Source organism: Cadophora gregata (assembly GCF_030347475.1).
Source record: "Cadophora gregata isolate MNR1 chromosome Unknown scaffold_9, whole genome shotgun sequence".
In the NCBI taxonomy this organism is placed as follows: Eukaryota; Fungi; Ascomycota; class Leotiomycetes; order Helotiales; family Ploettnerulaceae; genus Cadophora; species Cadophora gregata.
In genome coordinates, this window is record NW_026695932.1 from 1,109,447 (window position 1) to 1,129,350 (window position 19,904).

General features: G+C 47.7%; 7 protein-coding genes across 7 annotated transcripts; 5 read left to right on the forward strand and 2 right to left on the reverse strand.

The window, feature by feature from the left end:
• Nucleotides 1-442: 442 nt before the first annotated feature.
• On the forward strand, nt 443-2,813 carry ONS95_014690 (uncharacterized protein; the record flags this gene model as incomplete). Its single annotated transcript, XM_058508358.1, has 3 exons — nt 443-1,373; nt 1,441-1,921; nt 1,970-2,813. The coding sequence occupies 3 exons, from the start codon at nt 443-445 to the stop codon at nt 2,811-2,813; spliced, it is 2,256 nt and encodes a 751-aa protein (XP_058356043.1).
• A 2,668-nt stretch (nt 2,814-5,481) lies between these two features.
• Nucleotides 5,482-7,842, reverse strand: CYP7A1 (Cholesterol 7-alpha-monooxygenase). Its single transcript, XM_058508765.1, has 3 exons — nt 7,707-7,842; nt 5,854-7,658; nt 5,482-5,797 (listed from the first exon to the last, which is right to left on the reverse strand). The coding sequence occupies exon 2, from the start codon at nt 7,057-7,059 to the stop codon at nt 6,103-6,105; it is 957 nt and encodes a 318-aa protein (XP_058356044.1). The 5' UTR covers nt 7,060-7,658; nt 7,707-7,842; the 3' UTR covers nt 5,482-5,797; nt 5,854-6,102.
• Nucleotides 7,843-9,737: 1,895 nt separating this feature from the next.
• ONS95_014692 (uncharacterized protein) lies at nt 9,738-11,588 on the forward strand (the record flags this gene model as incomplete). Its single annotated transcript, XM_058508359.1, has 5 exons — nt 9,738-10,308; nt 10,354-10,454; nt 10,524-10,540; nt 10,664-11,505; nt 11,565-11,588. Exons 1-5 carry the CDS (start codon nt 9,742-9,744, stop codon nt 11,586-11,588), a joined length of 1,551 nt encoding a protein of 516 aa, XP_058356045.1. The 5' UTR covers nt 9,738-9,741.
• Nucleotides 11,589-11,847: 259 nt separating this feature from the next.
• On the reverse strand, nt 11,848-13,038 carry PDX1 (pyridoxine biosynthesis protein; the record flags this gene model as incomplete). The annotated part of the gene is made up of 1 exon (XM_058508360.1): nt 11,848-13,038. The coding sequence occupies one exon, from the start codon at nt 13,036-13,038 to the stop codon at nt 11,848-11,850; it is 1,191 nt and encodes a 396-aa protein (XP_058356046.1).
• Nucleotides 13,039-13,278: 240 nt separating this feature from the next.
• On the forward strand, nt 13,279-14,723 carry ONS95_014694 (uncharacterized protein). Its single transcript, XM_058508361.1, has 2 exons — nt 13,279-13,427; nt 13,490-14,723. The coding sequence occupies exon 2, from the start codon at nt 13,490-13,492 to the stop codon at nt 14,489-14,491; it is 1,002 nt and encodes a 333-aa protein (XP_058356047.1). The 5' UTR covers nt 13,279-13,427; the 3' UTR covers nt 14,492-14,723.
• Nucleotides 14,724-15,162: 439 nt separating this feature from the next.
• ONS95_014695 (uncharacterized protein) lies at nt 15,163-16,214 on the forward strand (the record flags this gene model as incomplete). Its single annotated transcript, XM_058508362.1, has 2 exons — nt 15,163-15,596; nt 15,644-16,214. 2 exons carry the CDS (start codon nt 15,163-15,165, stop codon nt 16,212-16,214), a joined length of 1,005 nt encoding a protein of 334 aa, XP_058356048.1.
• Nucleotides 16,215-16,573: 359 nt separating this feature from the next.
• ONS95_014696 (uncharacterized protein) lies at nt 16,574-17,846 on the forward strand. The gene has a single exon (XM_058508363.1). The coding sequence runs from the start codon at nt 16,791-16,793 to the stop codon at nt 17,598-17,600; it is 810 nt and encodes a 269-aa protein (XP_058356049.1). The 5' UTR covers nt 16,574-16,790; the 3' UTR covers nt 17,601-17,846.
• The last annotated feature ends 2,058 nt before the right edge of the window (nt 17,847-19,904 follow it).

Sequence of the window (19,904 nt, forward strand, 5' to 3'; positions counted from 1 at the left end):
GGCCAGTTTTCTGACCTGTCAGGCTAACGATATCAAACCTCGGTCCAAGCTAAAGAGGCTTGAAGTTGGGCGTCAAGCTACCATACTTCCAGAATATTACGCGTTTTGAAAGTAATAAGTTGAATAAGGCAGGTAGAATTTGATTTATCAATTGAGTAAACTTTATGTTTCTCGTATGGAAGTTCTGGAATGTCTAACTAAGAAGATATCACGGCACACCGACGTCATGCGATACAGTAGTCACTCTCCCAACAATCCCCAGACCAGACCATCCTGACTCTCACCACAAACTTCACCCCACCATCAGCACTCACATCTCTACCGCACCAGCAAGAGGCAACAAAATGCCACACTGCTTCTCAACCGCCATTCTTCGATCCCGCCCAACATAAGACAGCGCAGGTATCCACTAAGCAGCAAGCAAGCATCCCAGTGGACAGGCATGGCGGACTTCTCCCACAAGACTGACGGGCCATCGCCCCTCTCAGACGAAGGCTACGATGAATCCCTCCTCCCAGACTTCCACCGCGATTTCCTCTCCGAGGTGCACCTCCAAGCCTTCGCCAGCGCGCTCTCTGCCCCTGATCCAAGCCCCTCCACCGACGACCTACTCTCTCCCACCCCGTCTGGCAGCTTTCATGAAAGCGGACTTGGACATGGCGTCACAGGAGCTCGGAGTCCCAGCATGGGGCGCAGTAGTACGGACAGTGCTCGCAGTAAAGGCGACGGAGCCCGCAGTCGTGAAAGCCTCTTCATCACCGCCCAGAACGACTGGGCGCCTGTGAACCCTGTCCGGCAGAGCAGCAGCAAAAGCAAGAAAACCAAAGCAGGCAGTAAGAGCCGGCGGAAAAAGCAGCGGAGCAGCGATGAGACGCGAGAAGGCTACTTATACACATTATTGAAGTGGCCTTTACTATGTATCGTCATTGCATGGGTTTCAGGGTTAGGAATCAGTTATTTGTGGACACGGCTGTATATTTGGCTTTATGAGCACTTTGTGGCGTGGAGGGGGAAGAGAGAACGTCTGAGGAGGAAGTTGCATGCTACGACTAATTACGCGGATTGGGTTAAGGAGGCCAAAGAGTTGGATACATTTCTGGGAAACGAGAAGTGGAAGGAGGATGATGAATATGCATATTATGACCACAAGACTGTCAAGAGGGTGCTGGACCAGATGAGAAGGTGTAGAAGGAGGATCGAAGGCTCGAGTAACGGCAGTGCTAGTTCTGGCGGCGAAGAAAAGGCAGTTGAGGATCTCAAAGCTCTGGTGGAAGCGTGTGTGAAGAATAATTTCGTGGGCGTGGAAAACTCGAGGTTGTATTCGCAGACGTACTATGGAACGAAAAATCTGGTCCAGGACTTTATTGACGAGGGTATGTATATTCCCTGGGTACCTGTACCCCAGCTTCCAGAGTGGATATGTAACTGACAGCTTCATAGTGGAGAAAGGTGTTACTATATTGGTTAATACGAACCAGTTGGACGCAGAGGAAAAGCGGACCCTGTTCAAGCGCATGCATACCAACTTTGGTCGGACAGCACTATGCCTCTCTGGAGGAGCCTCGTTTGCTTATTACCATTTTGGTGTTTGTAAAGCGTTACTGGATGCCAATCTTCTACCGGAAGTCATTACTGGCACATCAGGCGGTGCTTTGGTTGCTGCTCTGATTGCGACTAGGACAAATGAGGAACTGAAAAAGCTCCTTGTGCCGGCTCTTGCTGGCAGAATCAATGCCTGCTCGGAAGGCTTTACTACATGGGCTCCGAGATGGTGGAAGACGGGTGCTAGATTCGACTCGCTGGAGTGGGCGAAGAAGTGCAGTTGGTTCACAAGAGGCAGCATGACTTTCAGAGAGGCATATGAAAGGACTGGAAGGATATTGAATGTATCTTGCGTCCCGGCAGATCCGCACTCGCCTACGTCGGTTCGCCCAAGCTCCCTCCTTTTGTCTCGCTAACCCGTTGACAGAATCCTCACAAATTACTTGACTTCACCAGACTGCGTAATCTGGTCCGCGGTTCTCGCATCCGCGGCTGTGCCAGGTATCCTCAATCCTGTCGTCTTAATGATGAAAACACGCACCGGAACACTAACCCCTTACTCCTTTGGCCACAAATGGAAAGACGGCAGTCTTCGCACCGACATTCCTCTCAAGGCTTTGAATCTGCACTTCAATGTCAACTTCTCCATCGTCTCCCAAGTAAACCCACACATCAATCTATTTTTCTTCTCGTCACGCGGCTCTGTTGGTCAACCCGTAACCCATCGTCGTGGTCGCGGCTGGCGCGGAGGTTTCCTCGGCTCCGCGACTGAGCAGTACCTCAAGCTTGACTTGAACAAATGGCTTAAAGTCCTCCGGCATCTGGAGCTACTTCCTCGCCCTCTGGGTCAGGACTGGAGCGAGATCTGGCTGCAGCAATTCTCGGGCACGATCACCATCTGGCCACGTACCGTCGTCTCGGATTTCTGGCGTATCCTCTCAGATCCTAATCCTAAACAGCTGGGCCGCATGTTACACGTGGGACAACAGAGCGCTTTTCCCAAGTTGAAGTTTCTGGCAAATAGGATGAAGGTGGAGAGAATGATTGAGAGGGGTAGGAGGGAGACGAGAGTTGGTGTTAGGAGAGGTAGTATTGAGAGCATCTTGAGCGAGGATGATATGAGGAGTCTTTTGCTGAAGGGTGAGGGCGAGGTTACAGGCACAGAAGATGAAGATGGGATTGAGACTGATGTGGACGTTGGGACAACCGGGGAAGACACAGATGAGGAGGAGAAGGATGGCTTGCTGTTGGATTTGAAGGCCGCCATATGAATGAATGAACGGTGCGAGCTACTTGTCGGATCAGAGAGAGGAGGGGATTGTATAGGACCAGAACTAAAACGACTGCATGGATTGGGAGTACAGCACCTTGAGGCGATCTGCCTTGGTTGATTTATATAGTTATTGCATTAGACACGCTTGTCTAGGAGTCTTTTTTCGTCATCGAACGCTCTCTCTGCTTAGACCGCAAGTCGCTGTTTCCTTGATACGAGCTGAAGATCGCCCAGGTTGATGAGCAGCCTCATCGTGTCAGAGCATCGATTGGCTTTCATCTTCCCACAAATAACGTTGAAGCGAGCCCAGCTATCAGCATTCAACCTCACGTATTCAGACAGTACCATCATCTTGAAGCAGATCTGTCAAAAGCTACACCAGCTGATCTACTAGAACTCAGCCTTCTGCATTCGACATTTTCTGCTTCCGCAAAGTTTCTATGCTTCTTCCACAGTACTATTGGTTGCATTCACCAACTGCAAGGGCCGGAAAACTTTTGGAGCCGTTACGGAAATTAAATTGTCCCAAGACCTTTAATCTTTTTGTTACCTTGCCGGTCATGCCTGACAGCGAACACTCAGTGGGATTTCCTTGGTCGGGGGCGTTTTCTGGCTGAAGACATTAATCCGTGGGCTGGCCTTCCATGTAAGAATCAAAGGATCAGACGGACTAAGGATATCAAGTGGCCTTGATGTAACAAACATACATAGAAGCCTTCAACTTGATGAAACCGGATTGGCTAGCCGTTGGCCACCACATAACATGACCATATGATCTATCTGCCAGATATTTTGGATACATAAGGTCTTATCTCCACCGCCATTGCATGACATGAGTGCTATTCTATATGATGCAGAGAAGCTGAGAAGTAATCTCAATGCGGTTGACTTCCAACTTGGTTGGAAGGACATCACTGATTCCGAGACGACAGGAGAACAGCCGACGAGCGGTATGTCTGCACCAACTTAAAACAATTCTTAATACCGAGAAACAAATGCTTCATACAAAGACGGTACAGAGTCTTCGCATCTGTTCCGGGAAACGAGACTCAGCCACTCCTCCTAAACCTGATGGGACCTCCCAGCCAGTTTTTGACTTGGAATCACACTTGATCGAGGAGTTCCAATGAGAATTGTGTAAGTAAAGACATCTGCTATTTACATATGCAACCCACACACGTCTTTGAGTCCTACCACGGAACAATGGCAGACTCAACCCAGCAGGAGGCCAAGATTACACCAACTCAAAGTCCTCCTCCTTCCACTCTATATGAGAACACCCATATGAGTCATTGATCGATATAATTTGGCAGATAAAATAAGTAGGTGAGCTTCGGAAGAACCCATTACGTTCAAGTAGTATTTTGTGCCAGTCCAGTTGTGCATGACACCGGCATGAACACCTCGAGTGATGACAAGTATGTGTCAACATACATGCCAATGGTAAAGGCCAAGATTAAACTCGTAAGGCACAAACCAGAATAGAAAGTTAGGGTTTGCATTGAAGTTGCACATTCCAGGGCCCGCCCCCTCTTTCCTTTCCTTGCGGAATACTGTCCCGAGACTGTTTTCGAGTGGTAAGCTGGTTCCATGCCGCACAGCTTACTCCTTCCAAAACAGCCCGCATGTTGACTATGGAAAATGAATGAATCTGATATTTCAATCAAGATTGGGCCCAAGAACCGAAGGAAACCGAAGAAGGGGATAGCATTTGAATCACACGAAAGTGCTCAAGACATGAGGCGACTTCTGTTCTGCAAGCGTGCCACAGCGGTGACCAATGTGAAAGTGGAATCCATTTGATGTTATACAGGTAGTTGACGAGTTCTAAGACTCGGGAAGTATGATGGTAGCTAAACTGGTCTCCCTAACACACATATCAGTTGGGGGCTCAAAAGGGGGGAATCATGGACTATTCGAACTTCACAAAATTTTCAGCAGATACATAAGACTGAAGACATTCATCACACATTTTCATTCGCTATAGTTTCATTCGCTATAGTTTCATTCGCTATAGTTTCATTCGCTATCGCCAGATTCAACTTTGAATACTCAAGTGTCCGTTCCCAATTACAATAGCCTGCTAGGCTGCTGCTCGCGTGACTTAAACAACACTTAATTTCTAAAATGTTCCCACAAAACCATCCTGTATGATAGGCTACACGTTTATCATAATTATACGCTTAAGAATTGCAGTCATGAGGTGATATCGTGTTGTCCGGTTCAAAGCAGCAGGTAGTGCAAATTTTAGAAGTGATGACTTCGAGATACCGCCTATGGAAGGAACCCAGCAAAAGTACTCAGCTTCGATGGCAACATAACATATGACCTGAGTGGATATGAGACGATGACAGCTACCGAGAAAAATCTAGGCAGACAACGACAAAGCTAAATATGTCCTCCGGACAAAGGATTTCGGTCTTTTGCAATTTGAACATGCTCGCTTGTCTTCTGTTTACAATCCCTCGGCTGTGAGTCGCTAAACGCCCCAGCCCCTTTTGACAAAGGTGGGGGGACTTCAACAACCACCCCGTCTTCCACAGGGATCTCACAGTCCGATCCGGCGCCATCAAAGCCCACAAATCACCACTAAAAGCCCACCTCGCACCGATCTCGCAACCCACAGATAATTATTAATAATATGATTAAAAATAAGAATTCTTCCTCCACAATGAAATACCAGCAATGGTGTAAGATGTCCGGAATGGTGTAGTGGCTAGCATTTCTGCCTCTCATGATCTGTTTAATAGACAGTAAATTTGTTCGCAGGAGACCGGGGTTCAATTCCCCGTTCCGGAATCATCCCTTTTGCATTCTGGTTGTTGGATATCAATTATCTTTTGAGGAGGATGGTAGGTTTTACAAGGCCGACTCTTTGGCTCTCTAGTTCGCCACAGCAATGATAGGAGTCTATCAAGCCCGGACCCAGCCGATTGACGTTGCTTTGTCGCCCTGCTGTCAGCCGTACAATTACTCAACGTTCTTCCGCAATTGATTAATACTCTTATGTTTTGTACTTTTGAATATTATCTACGCACCTGCTGTGGATCCAAGAGATGCGGCAGATAGCTAGTCGCAGCCTTACCTAGGTATAAAACATCGCTCGTAGTTTCTACAAACCAATGATACGAGCTGCCCAATTTAAGATAAGTATCTTTCTGAAATCTAAACCGTCGAGCCAGCTTTTCTGAGTTGCCTCTCTTTTATTTACAATTGAGATCTATACAGACTCTTGAAAGAGACCCCCCACTACTGGATAGGTAGGTATCTCTGCGATGCTGATTATTTTATTCCTCATCTTCCCCAATCAACGCTTTGAAATCAACACTGCTTTCACCCACGAAATCAAATCTCCACCTGACATGTTCCCACCCCTTTCTCCTCCGCAGTCTGATGTCGACATCTTTGACCGGTTTCCGGACTGCGGTGCCGAGTTTTTGGAAAGCCATATCAGGGACCTGGAAAGTGTCGTTGGTCTGGCTGTCGACTGAAAACCCAACCACAATACCAGCCACAAATGCTAGAATTTCCATCATGGCGAAATGTCGACCCGGACATAAATGCTTGCCCCCTCCGAATGGAAAGTAGCCCTGCTTCTGTGCTTGGCGTGTGGGCTTGTCAAGAGTCGCTTTGGTACTGGAGAGGAAGCGTCGAGGATTGAACTGTGAGGCGTCTGAACCCCAAATAGCAGGAGACGTATGGGTTATCCCAGATGGAAGCTGTATTACCGAAGGAGACTTAAGTGTGTACGATAAGGATGATCCAGAGGACAGCGTTGTAGGTTGTGTGACGGCACGGACAGATGTCGCAGCATCTACTAAGCGGAGCGTTTCGTGAAAGGTAGAGAGCAGAAGCGGACACTTAGTTTGGAAACGGGTAATGTCCATTACAGCTTCCTCTTTGCCATCCGTTGTGGCTGGTTGACGATTCACAATGGACTCTACCTCGGTCCTGATTTGTTCTAGGAGTGTTGGTGAAGAGAGAATGTAGCTCAGTTGCCAGAATGACGTTGGTACTGAATTTGTAGTTGCCAAGAAGAGAGTGGAAATCTCAAAATTGGCAATATCGTCAGGAGTGAAACCCCATTTTTGGGAGCAGGCAAGGCGGGCCTGTATGAGTTTCGACGCTGTAAGCTCGTGATTGTTGGCGTAAAAGGACGTAAACGCGGTTTTGATGCGACTTCGCCCCAGATATGCTTTAGGAGCGATGACGGTGGGGAGGAAGTTGAGCATTAGAAGAGTCATCTTTTCCTCGAAGTCCCTATGCTACTTGTTAGCAGATTAGCCAGATTTGATATCTGACGTATAGTGGAAATTTTTCTTGGATTTTTGATAGGAGTAGCACATTAACATACCAAAGGCAGTCAATTAGACTGTGGTCAGTATTTAGGGGACTCTTTGGCCCGTAAAGTGCATCCGCAGTTGCGAGGGTCAGGACATTTCGAACCCATCTGTAAAGACCGAATGTCGCTCCATCTTCGTTGATTACATTAAGAGACGCCGCTACTTTCTCGAGCACGCCCTGATATAATTCCGACAAGCCAGCGCCAGGAGAAAGTGATTCCACCATTATCTTGTGATTCTCGTCCAAAAACGAATTTCCATTGTTTCCATTTAAAAAGGGCCCATTGGGATCGTAATCTGGGGATGTTTCCCCACGTATAATTTTCATTCCTCGTTCCCCAATATTGAAAGCACGCTGTGACGATTCAACAACAAAGGATCCAAAGTCGAAGGTTTTCGTATTCCGATACGCAGCTTGGATAAGAGATGGGTCGCAGATGACGTAGATCCGTGATGAGAATATCCGCAAGGTGAAGGCTGGGTACGAAGGAACTCTCGCGCTGTCTCCAGTCAGTTATGGACTTGCTGACTCAAAAATTCTAAAGTACCTCAACATCTGCATGTATCCAACCTGCCACTTCAACATGCCCAATAAATGGCCGCAAAAGGGTATCTGCGATTTCAACAAGGATGGTTCATCCTCGTCCAAGACTGATAAACTATTCATTACAAGAATTAGGACCCCCACTACCGCCACAGCCACTGTTAGAATTAATGCATCGCTTCCAGTACCGCGAAGTATCGACTGTGTGAAAGAGCCTCCGTTCTCGAGATTTGTCGTCATCTCGGCCACTGATCCTCCTTTGTGCGCAAAACCCTCGAAGATGTATCACCTCAATTGAGGTCGCAAAGCTCCCGTGTCTGCACCCTGGTGCGTCATGAGATAACCAAAGAAAGTAGGACGTAGCAATCGCTTCGGGGAAAATGACAATGAAATAATTAGAATGAACTTGACTTTGCAACTTTTGAAGTCCAGTAGGAAGGCACACCTGGGATTCTATCGGTTTGATAGCCTAGGCTAGTCGAGTACTAGTTCAGTGCTAATCGTCGTAGTCGACCAACTACAGTCCAAGCACAATCCGCAAGACCTGTTCCGAGATCATCTCTAATTCGAGCTTGCTGGTCTGGTCAATCAGAATGGGAGGATCTGCAACTGCCACCGGTCGATGCGATGCCTGCGTGTTCTTTGCATGGTCTGCATGAGAGCTGTTTCAGCATTCAAGACACCCGAAAGAAGGCTAAGACTCGGGAGGTCGAGAGCCGGAGAGTATCGCGGCTGTATAAACCTCCGGAGACTGTCATCGTCGTCAAGCGCTCATTTAGAACTGGTGAAGTTGATCATGGATGGGATCGATGATACTGGGGATTTGATGAATGGATCTCGGTTGGAAACATTTTCGATGTGGTTTGGATCGAAGATGATCCATGGATTCAGCTCGGATGAATCTCGGATCTCCAAACCTTAATCTTGACCTCACACACCTTCCTTTGAAGATCGTGGAAAGTTGGGAAGTGGGCAACTTTTGCCGCTTGGTAAAGTATACCGTATTTCTTGGTTAGAATTGCTTGTCTAAGCTTTGGAAGCTTTCAGGATGTGACATCTCCCAAGAGAAACCAAGCCTCTATCTGACTTTACGAACAGGGATCCTTTGCAAAGCTGCTCGCAGGGCTGGAATTTCTAGTCAGGATGCCATTTTCGGTCTGTTCTTATGAGCCTCAATGCAAAGTCAACTGTCAAAAGTATCTTGTACTTCGAAACAGAAATCTGAGGGGCAGACATGATGTTGTCATTAAGAGTTTGACGACCTTCAGCGCTCGAACTTATTGGCAACGTTGTTGCAGTTTGTTCACTCTTTGGGCGGTTACAGGAGACTTTAAAGCTGTAATAGCCGGACAGCTCGATTTAGACTGCCAGTATTGCAATAGACGATCACGCCATCGGTGGAACGGCCTGGTGATTGCTACCTGTAGTCAGCCTGGTTGAGCCTCATCGACTCTCCCGGCAAACCCAAATTCTGTAGTGGTCTAAACTTCAAGGAATTGCAGAAGCTATGTGCATAGCTTTGGACAGCACATCGGAAAGGCAGTGGAGACCTCCGTCTCCACTAACGCCAGTGATGTTGAAGAACACCGCCGTTGCGGCTAGGGATCGCAGGGATAGAACCTCGCTTAATGGTCAACAAATGTACAGAGGACTGAGTTCCGAGCTACAGTAATTCCATTCGCCATCCACGCTCTGTGATCTGCGATTCTCAGCCTAAGAAGAATTACTATGCCTAGTGCAAATTGCTTTAAACGATATGCTGAATTATAGAGCGGCTGTTAAGTCGTAACGAAAGAAAGGGTATACAATAGTCTAAGAGAGCCTTGACATGAGTAAATCCAAACATCATGAGTTAGTCCGCTTCCATTGTCAACACATGCTCTATTGCTGCTATTTTCGAGTTCCTCCATAAGTGTCTGCACACTTATGACCTCCGCAAGGAAAGTACCAACATCTGCATGGATGAACTGTTCCTTCCTAAAAGGATACAAATGAAGCACGCAATCCAAGCTTAATGCAGATCCGAGAATCTTCCATTCATGAACCTCCAATTGTACAATATATCACTATCGCCAGAAGCTCTCTATATCTACCTGCAAGTATTCCTACCCAGCACATCTCTGCCTATAATGGCTTCATCACCCTCTTCATCCACGGCTCCCCTCAGCCTCACAACCGACCCACAAACAGCCCAGGTCATCTCTTGCAAAACAGCCGAACCACCTATCAAGTTCGAAACAAACACTCACATCCCTCTTCACAAATACCAATTGACGCATAACCTGCTTTACGAACGACACTTCTTCGGTGACTCCTTCATCTCAGCACATCTTCAACGGCTCCAAAATGGCGTCTTCATTTCGCCGAATGTACATCCAACTTCTGCCGTGGATGATCAAGGCGAGCATTTTTCCAAGACATTTGTTACATTCGCTGCCATCGCGTTTACATTGCATCCTTCTTTGAGCGAAGATCATCGTTTCAAGAGTGCAGTGATTGAGATTAGAGCGACTACTCGCGATGGTGCACCATTGAAAGTGTTGAGATTTGCGCCGCATCTTGCTTTTGGGAGGATCAGCAGTGCCAGTTTGAAATGGAATTTTCAGGTGGATAATGATCCATGATTTATCAAACCACGCTGATCATTATAGCTTGGAGCTTCTCTGGGGGTCGCTCAGGGACCTGCCAAAGCTGACCTAGAGCCGAAAGTAGGATTCGAAAAGGACCTCGTGGTGGGAAGCTTCATGAGAATGTACGTCGTTCAACATCTCATATTTTCAGAAGTGGTCACTTTCAATTTCGCATGCTAACGGGACTTCAGTCAAGGGTCGACACGCAGTGAGTTGAACCAATTACAACCTGCCTTAAGGAGATGCCTGTCTCCCAGCTCCTTAATAAATCTAATGAGACCGACAAACTGCTGGATATCCCGCTCTGTCCTCCAATACTGACTTAGAGTAGGTCTCCCGCCAGCTCTCGCTTATTCCACGGGTCCAAAAATCCCTGATACCACTTTGGTGTGGTCACTCGAGGAGAATTCTCAGCAAGAAGGTGGTCTACCACGCGAATTCACATTCGTCTTCCTGCTCGAACGACCTCTTCCAAAGAAGTCAGCATATCAGAGCCAAGTCACAGTTCAGCCTCCAGGCAGGCCACAGATGAGAAAGGCTGCTACAGAAGGCGATGAGGCTGTATGCTGTAAGCAAGGATCTGCAGCTCTGAAATACGAAAGGATCGCTGGGATAGATGCCACCCTCCAGGAGCCCCGATCAGTCCCTCCTACGCCTCCCCGTTCTCCTCCACCTAAGAAACTCATCAAGAGATCTATGGACTTGGCACATACGCTGGTCGCCAAAGCACAATCTAATTTCGAGGAAATTGAGGAATGCGTCCACACAAAAACGACTGAACTGGAGAACGAGCTCTCTCACATGTCGCAAAAATTCCACAAGGCATATGTTGAGCCCGAGCCTCTGCATGTCACTGGAGAGATGCCCAATGCCAGAAGAGTCTCTACCGCAAGTAGTATCAGGAATGAGGATGTGTTCACACCCATCCACTTCCACATATCCGTGAAGCCACGTATTACCAACGCTCCAGACAAGAGTACCAACGTATTTGCTGCGAGTGAGTATGATGAGTCCATTGTGGAGGGACAGGTTGGTCAGAGATTCGGCGCTTTTGAGCATGAGAATAACGTCGATGGTGAGAGTGTGCTTGTTGATGGACTATATAACTTTGCCGCCATGGGTGGCCACTTCGAGGACTTAGTGGAACTACCAGGCAGCTCGGTCGGAACGATTGTGAGATACTAAACTTCACAAGTTCTCATAAGTGTGAGGCACATACTGACTGATCCCAGGAGCCCTCGTTACCAGTGAAGTGAATGATGGAGTGGGAAGATCGATAGCCAAGCAGTAAGTGGATGTAGGTAATTGGTGACATGCTTGATAAAGCGTACCTGTAGTTGATCAGTGGGGGTGCCGTAGTAGAGACTATCGAGGGACGGTACATATACTAGTCTTCTCAAAATTGATGCTGGACTGCTCCTGGTTTTAGCACTTCGACAGGTTCTCCATCAATGATGCTCTCAAAATCGTTGGTATCATCATTCTATTTGTTCGACTATATTACACGAAGTGAAATCACAGCACCAATCTCCCTGGCTCAGCTTCCAGAACAGTCTTCACTCTATCCAGGAAAATTTGTGCCCTCTTCTCCTCTCCTTTAGGAACAGTCAAACTGAATACATTAACTGTGTTTGATAACCCTGGCAAAGGCTTCCCAGTCAATCTTTTCGGAGCAGCCCCCCTGTTCCCGGACAAGATATCAATGATGTCGCTCTTCTTTGCCGGAGTCTTTGCAAATGTCGTCCAAGGAGCAGCTGATGGTAGAGCAGTAATTTGAGGGAGGAAGGAACCCCGAACACCTGATGCAGTAGCGACTTTATCAAGACCGAGAACGGAGTTGAAGAGGTCATCTGCGGTTGGCTTGTAGGAATTTGAGCGTGGGAGATCGTCATTCGCGACTTCTGTGGCGCGTGCGATGAAGGTTGAAAGTGGCATGAACACGCCGAGAGTGCTCTGGATTCGCTTCTGTACCTCCAACACTGCCTTCATCGAAATCGGTACAGCAACTTCTAGATCTTTAACTGGTTCGAGGGTTGGTGCAGACGCTGCGGCCTTCTCTGCTGTTGGCTTAGGAGCAGGTGCTGCAAGCTTGATGTTGCTCAGGTCGAGGTGGCTCAATTTGGAGATCTTGCTAGATAGCTCGGCAGGGTAGGAAGACGACACTGTGCCCAGGTAGGCAAGAACGTCACCCTTCAGCAGGCGATTGTTGGGTCCTGATGGGGTCATCTCGTCGATTTTGGAGGGGTCAATGTTGTGCTCGTGAATGAGGTGCTCGACCGAGGGGAGAAGTGGGTAGGTCTGCTTCTTCGCTGGGCCGGAGGACTTCTTTGCTGGGGTAGAAGAGGACGAACTCTCTGGACTTGATGCTTTCGGAGGAGAAGCTTCGGATTTGGTCTCTGAGGGTGCGGATTTGGATTCTTCTTTTGGAGGAGATGAGTTTGTACTGTCTTCGGCGGGTATTTCAAGAGTGCTGAGGTCGTCGTCTGGTTCTGCGAGAACACCAATTCGAGCGCCTACTTTGATTCCTTTCGTTCCGTCCCCTTGCAAAATCTTTGCCATTATCCCATCGTCTTGAGCCTCTACGTCCATGGATGCCTTGTCCGTCTCAATTTCCAGCAGGATGTCACCAGCGGAGAACGTATCCCCCTCCTTGACTGCCCACTTTGCGATATTGCCTTCGGTCATTGTAGGAGATAGAGCTGGCATGGTGAAGTTCTGAGCGGCGAGACATGCTGTCGACGTGCGGAAGCCTGCCAATTCATCAGTAACTCATTCGGCGAATAATTTGTTGAAAGCTTGGTTGGGATACGCACCTCGAGCGGAAGCATCCTGTCGCAATTGCCTCGAGGTGAGTCTCGCAGACAGACGGCAAGCTGTCGCGAAAGATGACATATTGTTCTGAGGACAATTGGAGCTCAAATGAGCTTTTGGTGGGAGGAACCGGTCGCGAGTTTGAAGAATCTCCAGATGCTTGGAGTGTTGAGACCCGCCAAATCCTCCGTCGCGCGCTAGGGCGGTGACTTTCGCCGACTCACCGATGCGGCTACAATTTTTGGACAACAAGATTTGAAGTCTTTACAGGCATTTTCTACAATGTAGGCACTGACTCGGTTTTTCTTTAAACGTGTGCTATCTTGCTGACTCTTGTGACGTATAGATGTCTGCCTTCTCAAGGGGCTGCCTCTTACGGCACCAGTGTGCATACAAAATCCCCCGAACAGCTCACTTCTTCCTCCTATCCACGAGCTATCAGCAGCCGCGGTTCATATCCTCTACTACTCTTCTCCAAGCAGCGAAGAATGTCCGTTCTTCAACGCCTCTGAAGAAGGTTATACAGAAGAAGAAGCCCTCCAGTACACCACTCAAATCTGCCAGTACAGTTAAGGCTTCCGCTCCCCCAGCGCCTACGCCAGCTCCTCTGGTCTACAAGTCCTACGCCACGAGCTTGGCAGAGAAGACACATTCAACGCATCTTTACGAAGCTCCCTCACATACGGTCTATATCTTGACATGCTATGGAACAGCTGGCTTCTGCTTCACATATGCAGCCATCAGTTTCTGGAGCAATTATTTGCTTGCGCCCCCGGATCTAGCCACCTGGATTCCAGTCGCATTGGGAGGAGTGAGCTTTTTGATGGCTTGTCTTGGTGGTTGGCTAGTTCTGGGACCTGCCAGATTAGTGAAGAGCATCATAGCAGTGCCTAGGAACGTTGGAATGATCAAAGAGGGACTCATCAAACCAGGAAGTGGCCCGACTGCGTCTGAACTGCAAATCGAGGTTGAACTGAGGAAAATGTTCCCTGTACCTTTCTTCCCAGCAAGAAAATTCTATGTCAAACCAGAGGAGATCGAGCTGCCGCATAGATTTGTGCCAGTCAACAAGACGACCAGAATACATGAATCGCGAGAGAGAGCGAAGTTTGAGGCCATGGAGAAACAACGAATGTTGGAATATGAGCGAAACCACTTGTTGACTTTACCGTTCAGGAGAATGAGTCAACTGACTTACAAGCTATTTATTGAGTTGAAGAGGGTCTGGACTAGAGAGGGAATGATGAAAGTGGACATTCAGAACCAGAGATACAAAGTCGATATCTCAGCAGGATGGGCACTAGAGGGTGGAAGAGCCTTGGATCGACTGGCTAAGATCAAGGCATAATTACAATCCTGTGTTCTATGGCAATGTACAATAATGTATGTATCAGAATACTCGCCATTATGAATGAATACAGATATCTTCAGTACTCATCTGGTAACAAGTTTAGTGGAAAGAAACTTTCAAGAGAAGATGAAAAACGTATGAGATTTGTTACTTATGTTTCAAGCCGGACAACTCTAGACATTCTCAAATATAAATAGCACTGTCTGAACTATTTTTACGTCAATAGGTGTATCAATGTTAAAACTAGAGACCCGTCGATTTCAAACAAATACCATCATATCGAATAATACGGCCACTCGTAGATCCATATCATAAACTTGCTGGGGCCAAAATTGACCAATCGGGTCAAGACTCAATCGTCACCGTGTGCGCATGAGGTTGCAAGATGATTTATGTGAGGCTCTCTGCCAAGGAGTGCAGTCTATACCTTAAGGCTGCGTATTGGACCTCGAGAAGAGAACATCCTCAGAGGAGGATTTCATGGTGTGCTCCAACTCACCAACATCATCCTTGTGATCAGCGTCTCGTCTTCCGATCTTGGAATTGCAGCAGGAGGACGTCTTGACGCAGGTCTTTAGTACAACCAGGAAGTGTCACAAAACCTTGCGGTTGGACAAGTAATCGGCTTTGAATTTCGAGTCTCGTGAGCTAGAGAACATAAAATCACGATGGATGGACTGTCGGTTGCGTCTGGGGTCATCGCTGTGGTATCACTGGCAGCCCAGGTTGGAAGTGGTATCAAGAAACTTTGTGACTTTTGGGATTCGGTGAAGGACTGCCCAAAGGATGTCCGAACCATCGCCAAACAGCTGAACATTATCTCACACATCGTCGATGGCATTCGTGAAGAAGCTTCTACGTTGCAGGCTCAGTCGAGGGCATTATCTCCAACACATGCGGCATTAGGTTCATGTGCTGAGAGCATCCAGACACTTGAAGAGATGATTGTTGAGTCTCAGCGTGGTTTGGTATCTAGGAAGAAGCGTAGGCGGACATGGGCTGCAATCAAATTTGCGTGGAATGGAGATAAATTAAAAAAGTACCAAGATGTTCTCAGCCAGATGAAGTCGACCTTAATACTAGCAACACAACATTCGAAGAAGTAAGACAAGTCAAAGCTCCTGAAGGATAGTTTGCTAATTCTGATAGCCAATTCCAACAGCAGGGCCTTGCGAATATCACTCAAGGAGTAGCTGCGCTCTTACAGCAGCGATCACAAGGTACAATGAACGTGTCTAGCGATAGCCAAGGCATAAACGACCACCTCAAGGCTCTGAGAGGAGAGTGCCACAAGGTGTCTGCTGGTATATCCAATCCGGTTACTAGATATGGGTTTGAGAACATGATGAACACAGCCTTGTTCCAGTTTCAGAAGGACTTCAAGCTAGTCACTCGGGAGACAGCACTTGCTGGACAAAATCTCCCATGGTTTCCGTCTCAGCTTCAGCGACCGAAAAGCCGAGAAGATCTTCGCCGTCTCAATATCGAGGGACAAGAACATACAGTTCAACATCCAGCAGCTACCTGGGCACTGTACATGGAGGCACCTGCTGAGCTTAACGAGCCAGATGACGACGCAGAAGAAATTACCCCAGATCATTTCCAAACCATAATCACGTTTCATCCATCTCAATGGCTGCTACGTTTTGGCTTAAGCTTTGGTATTCAGGTGTTACTGGGGACGTCTAACGAAGGGCTTAATTGGGGTTTGAAGTCTTAGCGAGCAGTGCCCAACAATGCTTTAATATTTGAAATGTGCTCGCAAGGGGATAACGAGGCTATCCAAAGGCTGTTCGATAACGGACAAGCATCGCCATGGGATAGGGACTCGCAGGGTATGACTCCATTATTTGTAAGTCTCACTCACTTGTTTTTGGGACGATGTATTGTGAATTGCTAGTGACCATTTGCACTGGATATTGTTAACGTGGATATAGTATGCGGCCAGGTCTTGGAAATTAGACACCTGTCGCCTGCTACTCACCCAGGGAGCTGATATTGAAGCACGGTCTCTTGATGGTCGTGAGTGAGTCATACCTATATGTCCAATATAAATTGAGACGCTAATGGATGGCAAAGCTCCGTGGCATCATGGGCATGTTCCGGGACGCTTGACCTCCAAACGATGAAATGCGATGAAATGATCAATATATTGAGACTTTTTCTATGCCAGTTTGAGTTCCTGGATGATTAGAATTGTCCCGGCCTGTATGCACTCAGATCACTTCTACGTCACGCGAGGTGCCAACACCCAGCTTGTTCTCACGAGAAAGAATATCCTGCGGCATTCTACTGGATGCTGCCGCTTCTCAAAGATCTCATGAATCTGGACTGCCCAGCCACAATGCAAGGTATTGCTCGGATCCTTTCCGAAACCATATATATTAGCGATTGTCAGGCTTTAGGCGCCGTCCTTTCCCTTGTACCGGATGTGAACTCTCCTACCTTTCTAAAGTGGCTGTCCCCTGCGCATCAGATTGTTTTGGAAATGACAATACTTGGTGTCCGGGACTCAGCTCGATACTTGCTTGCCCACGGTGGACTGAACTTGCATCTTGTGGCTTTTGTAGAGCCTTTTTACCCCAAGCATTGGTGGTGGTGGTCTAACTTCCGCGAATTGGGTTTAATACGAGGCAACACTCCTACTTCTATGGCGATACGATACTCATCGACTTTCTTCAAATTTCGGAATTTACTGCTGGAAGTGGGCGTCGAGATCGAAAATTTCGTCAATGACGAACCTCCCACACCACCTTTGGCTGAAGAGGGCTGGACGCGAGAAACACTTCTCTTTCTCTTCAGGCTTGACTTCCGACCCCTGGAGCTTTCGCAGTGTCAGAGTGTTGTCTCTTGTCAGACCTATGTGTCCCCCATAGACGCTCACTGGCTCTCTGCTCTTGAAGAGTTGAGATCAGGCAACATCCAGAGGTCCAACGAGCTTTTCGAGGCACGAGACCAAAACATGCTCGATTCGCCAATGATACACAGGACACTCTGTCAGTCTTGCTTTTTTTTTGAAAAGAGAAGAATACCGGCACGGGAAGATGGTCACTATTCCTGCGACGAATTCGAGGATGAAAACTCTCCATTCTTGTTGTCACTTTGAGCATTCAATCTTTGAACGTGCGTGGACCAGTCAGCAGTCGTTCCGGTGGTCACTACTGTTTGCGCTTGTTGTATTGTTGTAGCTGCTGAGTAACTGCCGCTAACCTACGAATTGAAGCTGGCGCTTCGGTGGATGTTGTTCCTGGGTCCTGTATTGCGGAATTGAGGAGCAAGCTTTGGAGATGCTTCATATTAGAAAATGTTTCTTGGTCCAAGGAAACATGCCCATACTACCAGGTCTGCAATCAATGTACCTTTTCTCTAAGAAGTGTTTAAACATGCCAGTCAGACCGAATACGTGTAGGTTTTTGTTTTCAAATATTTCGAGAGTTCTTTGGTGCTGTCTATTCCCCGGTGAGGCTACTAATAGACGTGAAAGTCAACAGTAAAAGAAGAGCAAGGCATCAACTTGGACAAGTAATAAGGTAGCGCCGTGAGGATTCTAGCTCTCCCCCGATTACACAATGCACATCGACTTTACCCCCCAAGCTCTCCACCACTCCTCAGCACCAAATCCCAAATCCCATTAATAGGCCCCCCTCCATCACATCACACAGCGTCTCGCTTAACTGTTTACACACAGCTCGCTTCCCAATCGATTATCAAACACTTCACCACCCTCTTCCCATCGCCTCACCATCTTTTGTCAATCGTTTAATTGATCAGACGTAAAATTACGAAGTGCAACAAAAGATGAGGTCACTGTTAAATGAACAAATGGGAGGGAGGGAGGACGACGAGGAAGTGAGTGGAACACGTGAAGGGTATGGCATGGATTTGGAGGATTGCCGTACAAAAGGGGGTTTGTGGATTTATTACATTATTGCTCTTGATCAAATATATTTTGATATTGGTTACATGATCGTATTGTAGGTCTCCTTGATTTCTATCTTCCGTAAACCTTAGAAAGGCTGATTGAGGCGGCGGTTGTCACGTGCGTGTTTATTGTTGACCTTTTCGTTGCATTCACCTTCCTCAGCGAGACCCGACCAGCTGCATTGCTGTCTTGTCTCGCTGCGATACTTCCTCAAACTCACCGGATTCAGCAAGATGGGAGGAGGTCTGCACTTTACACATCATCTAGACATCATTCGTGCCTCGTCTACTGCCCTCTCAAACCACTTCACATTTGCTCCTGAGATCTTGTAGTCGCACATCGCAGTTCACACCTGACGACATCAATCCCAATTCCCATTCACTTGCACAAGCTATGACTACGAGCTATCCCATCACATCGCATACTATCCTCCTCAAGAAAACTCTTCTCCTCAGCTGGCCATCAAGAATACTTGCCAACACATTCTATCCACATCCGACGTCCCGAGATACCTCCAAACCACAGATACATCCAAAATCATCAAATTGATGTCCCGATCTCGGGTGTTCTTTGCAAACAGAATATTATCTGATGACCAAACATGTGCGTAGAGGATGCACGATCTCGATCCCGATCTCAGAAGTCAACTCGGCTACGCGGGGACTGTTTATACAGTATAGCTCCGGCGGTAAGTAAACATACCCACACCAATGGCACCGCCAGCACTAAAACGTTGCTTTTGGCGAGTGGATACTGGAGAACAGCGATGGGAGCGAGGAGTTGGAAGTGGGCGGGTATACCAGTAGTCAGGGGCTCGATAACTGATTGAGGAGAGGCTTCTCTTTCCGAGCAGCGGTCTCCTGACCATCTGAACTTCTTCCCTGGCCTACTTTCCGTACTCCAGGATGTAGATACTCTGGTAGCTGCGACGACAGTGAGCAGACACCCGATTTCGGCAGTGGTGATGGTGCAGGAGAGGAGCGGTGGGGGTTGCTAGCGTGGTGATTGCCATCGACTTTGCGAGGACTATCCGAGGACGGTGGGAGATACCTGAGCAGGTATCTCCTACACATCGCCGAATCAATGAAACACCGAGCCTCCTGGCCATCCCCAATAATTCTCCTGACCTAGTGCACCGTACACAAGGTAGAGTAGATCAGGGCGAACGAGCCTTACTAAACGATTGGGTTCGGCCACTGCCTTTAAACCGTCCAAGCTGCAAACAGGTGATTAAGTTCGTAGACCGATGGGATAACAAGCAGGCGAGCGCTGAACATCTTGCCCAGAGGCGACGATCAGTAACGGTGAACCTCTACTATCCCCTCCCAAGCTTGAATGTTAAATCTCATGAAAACTGGAGCCTGTGTGGATAGCTGTCTAGGGTGTCTGTCTAATAAATAGAAATGCTTTGAGCCCTGGTAGGTCTCTAGAACCTTCTAAACCTGCCCTTGCTCTTGATAGAGACCATATCTTTGTTAGAAATATGGG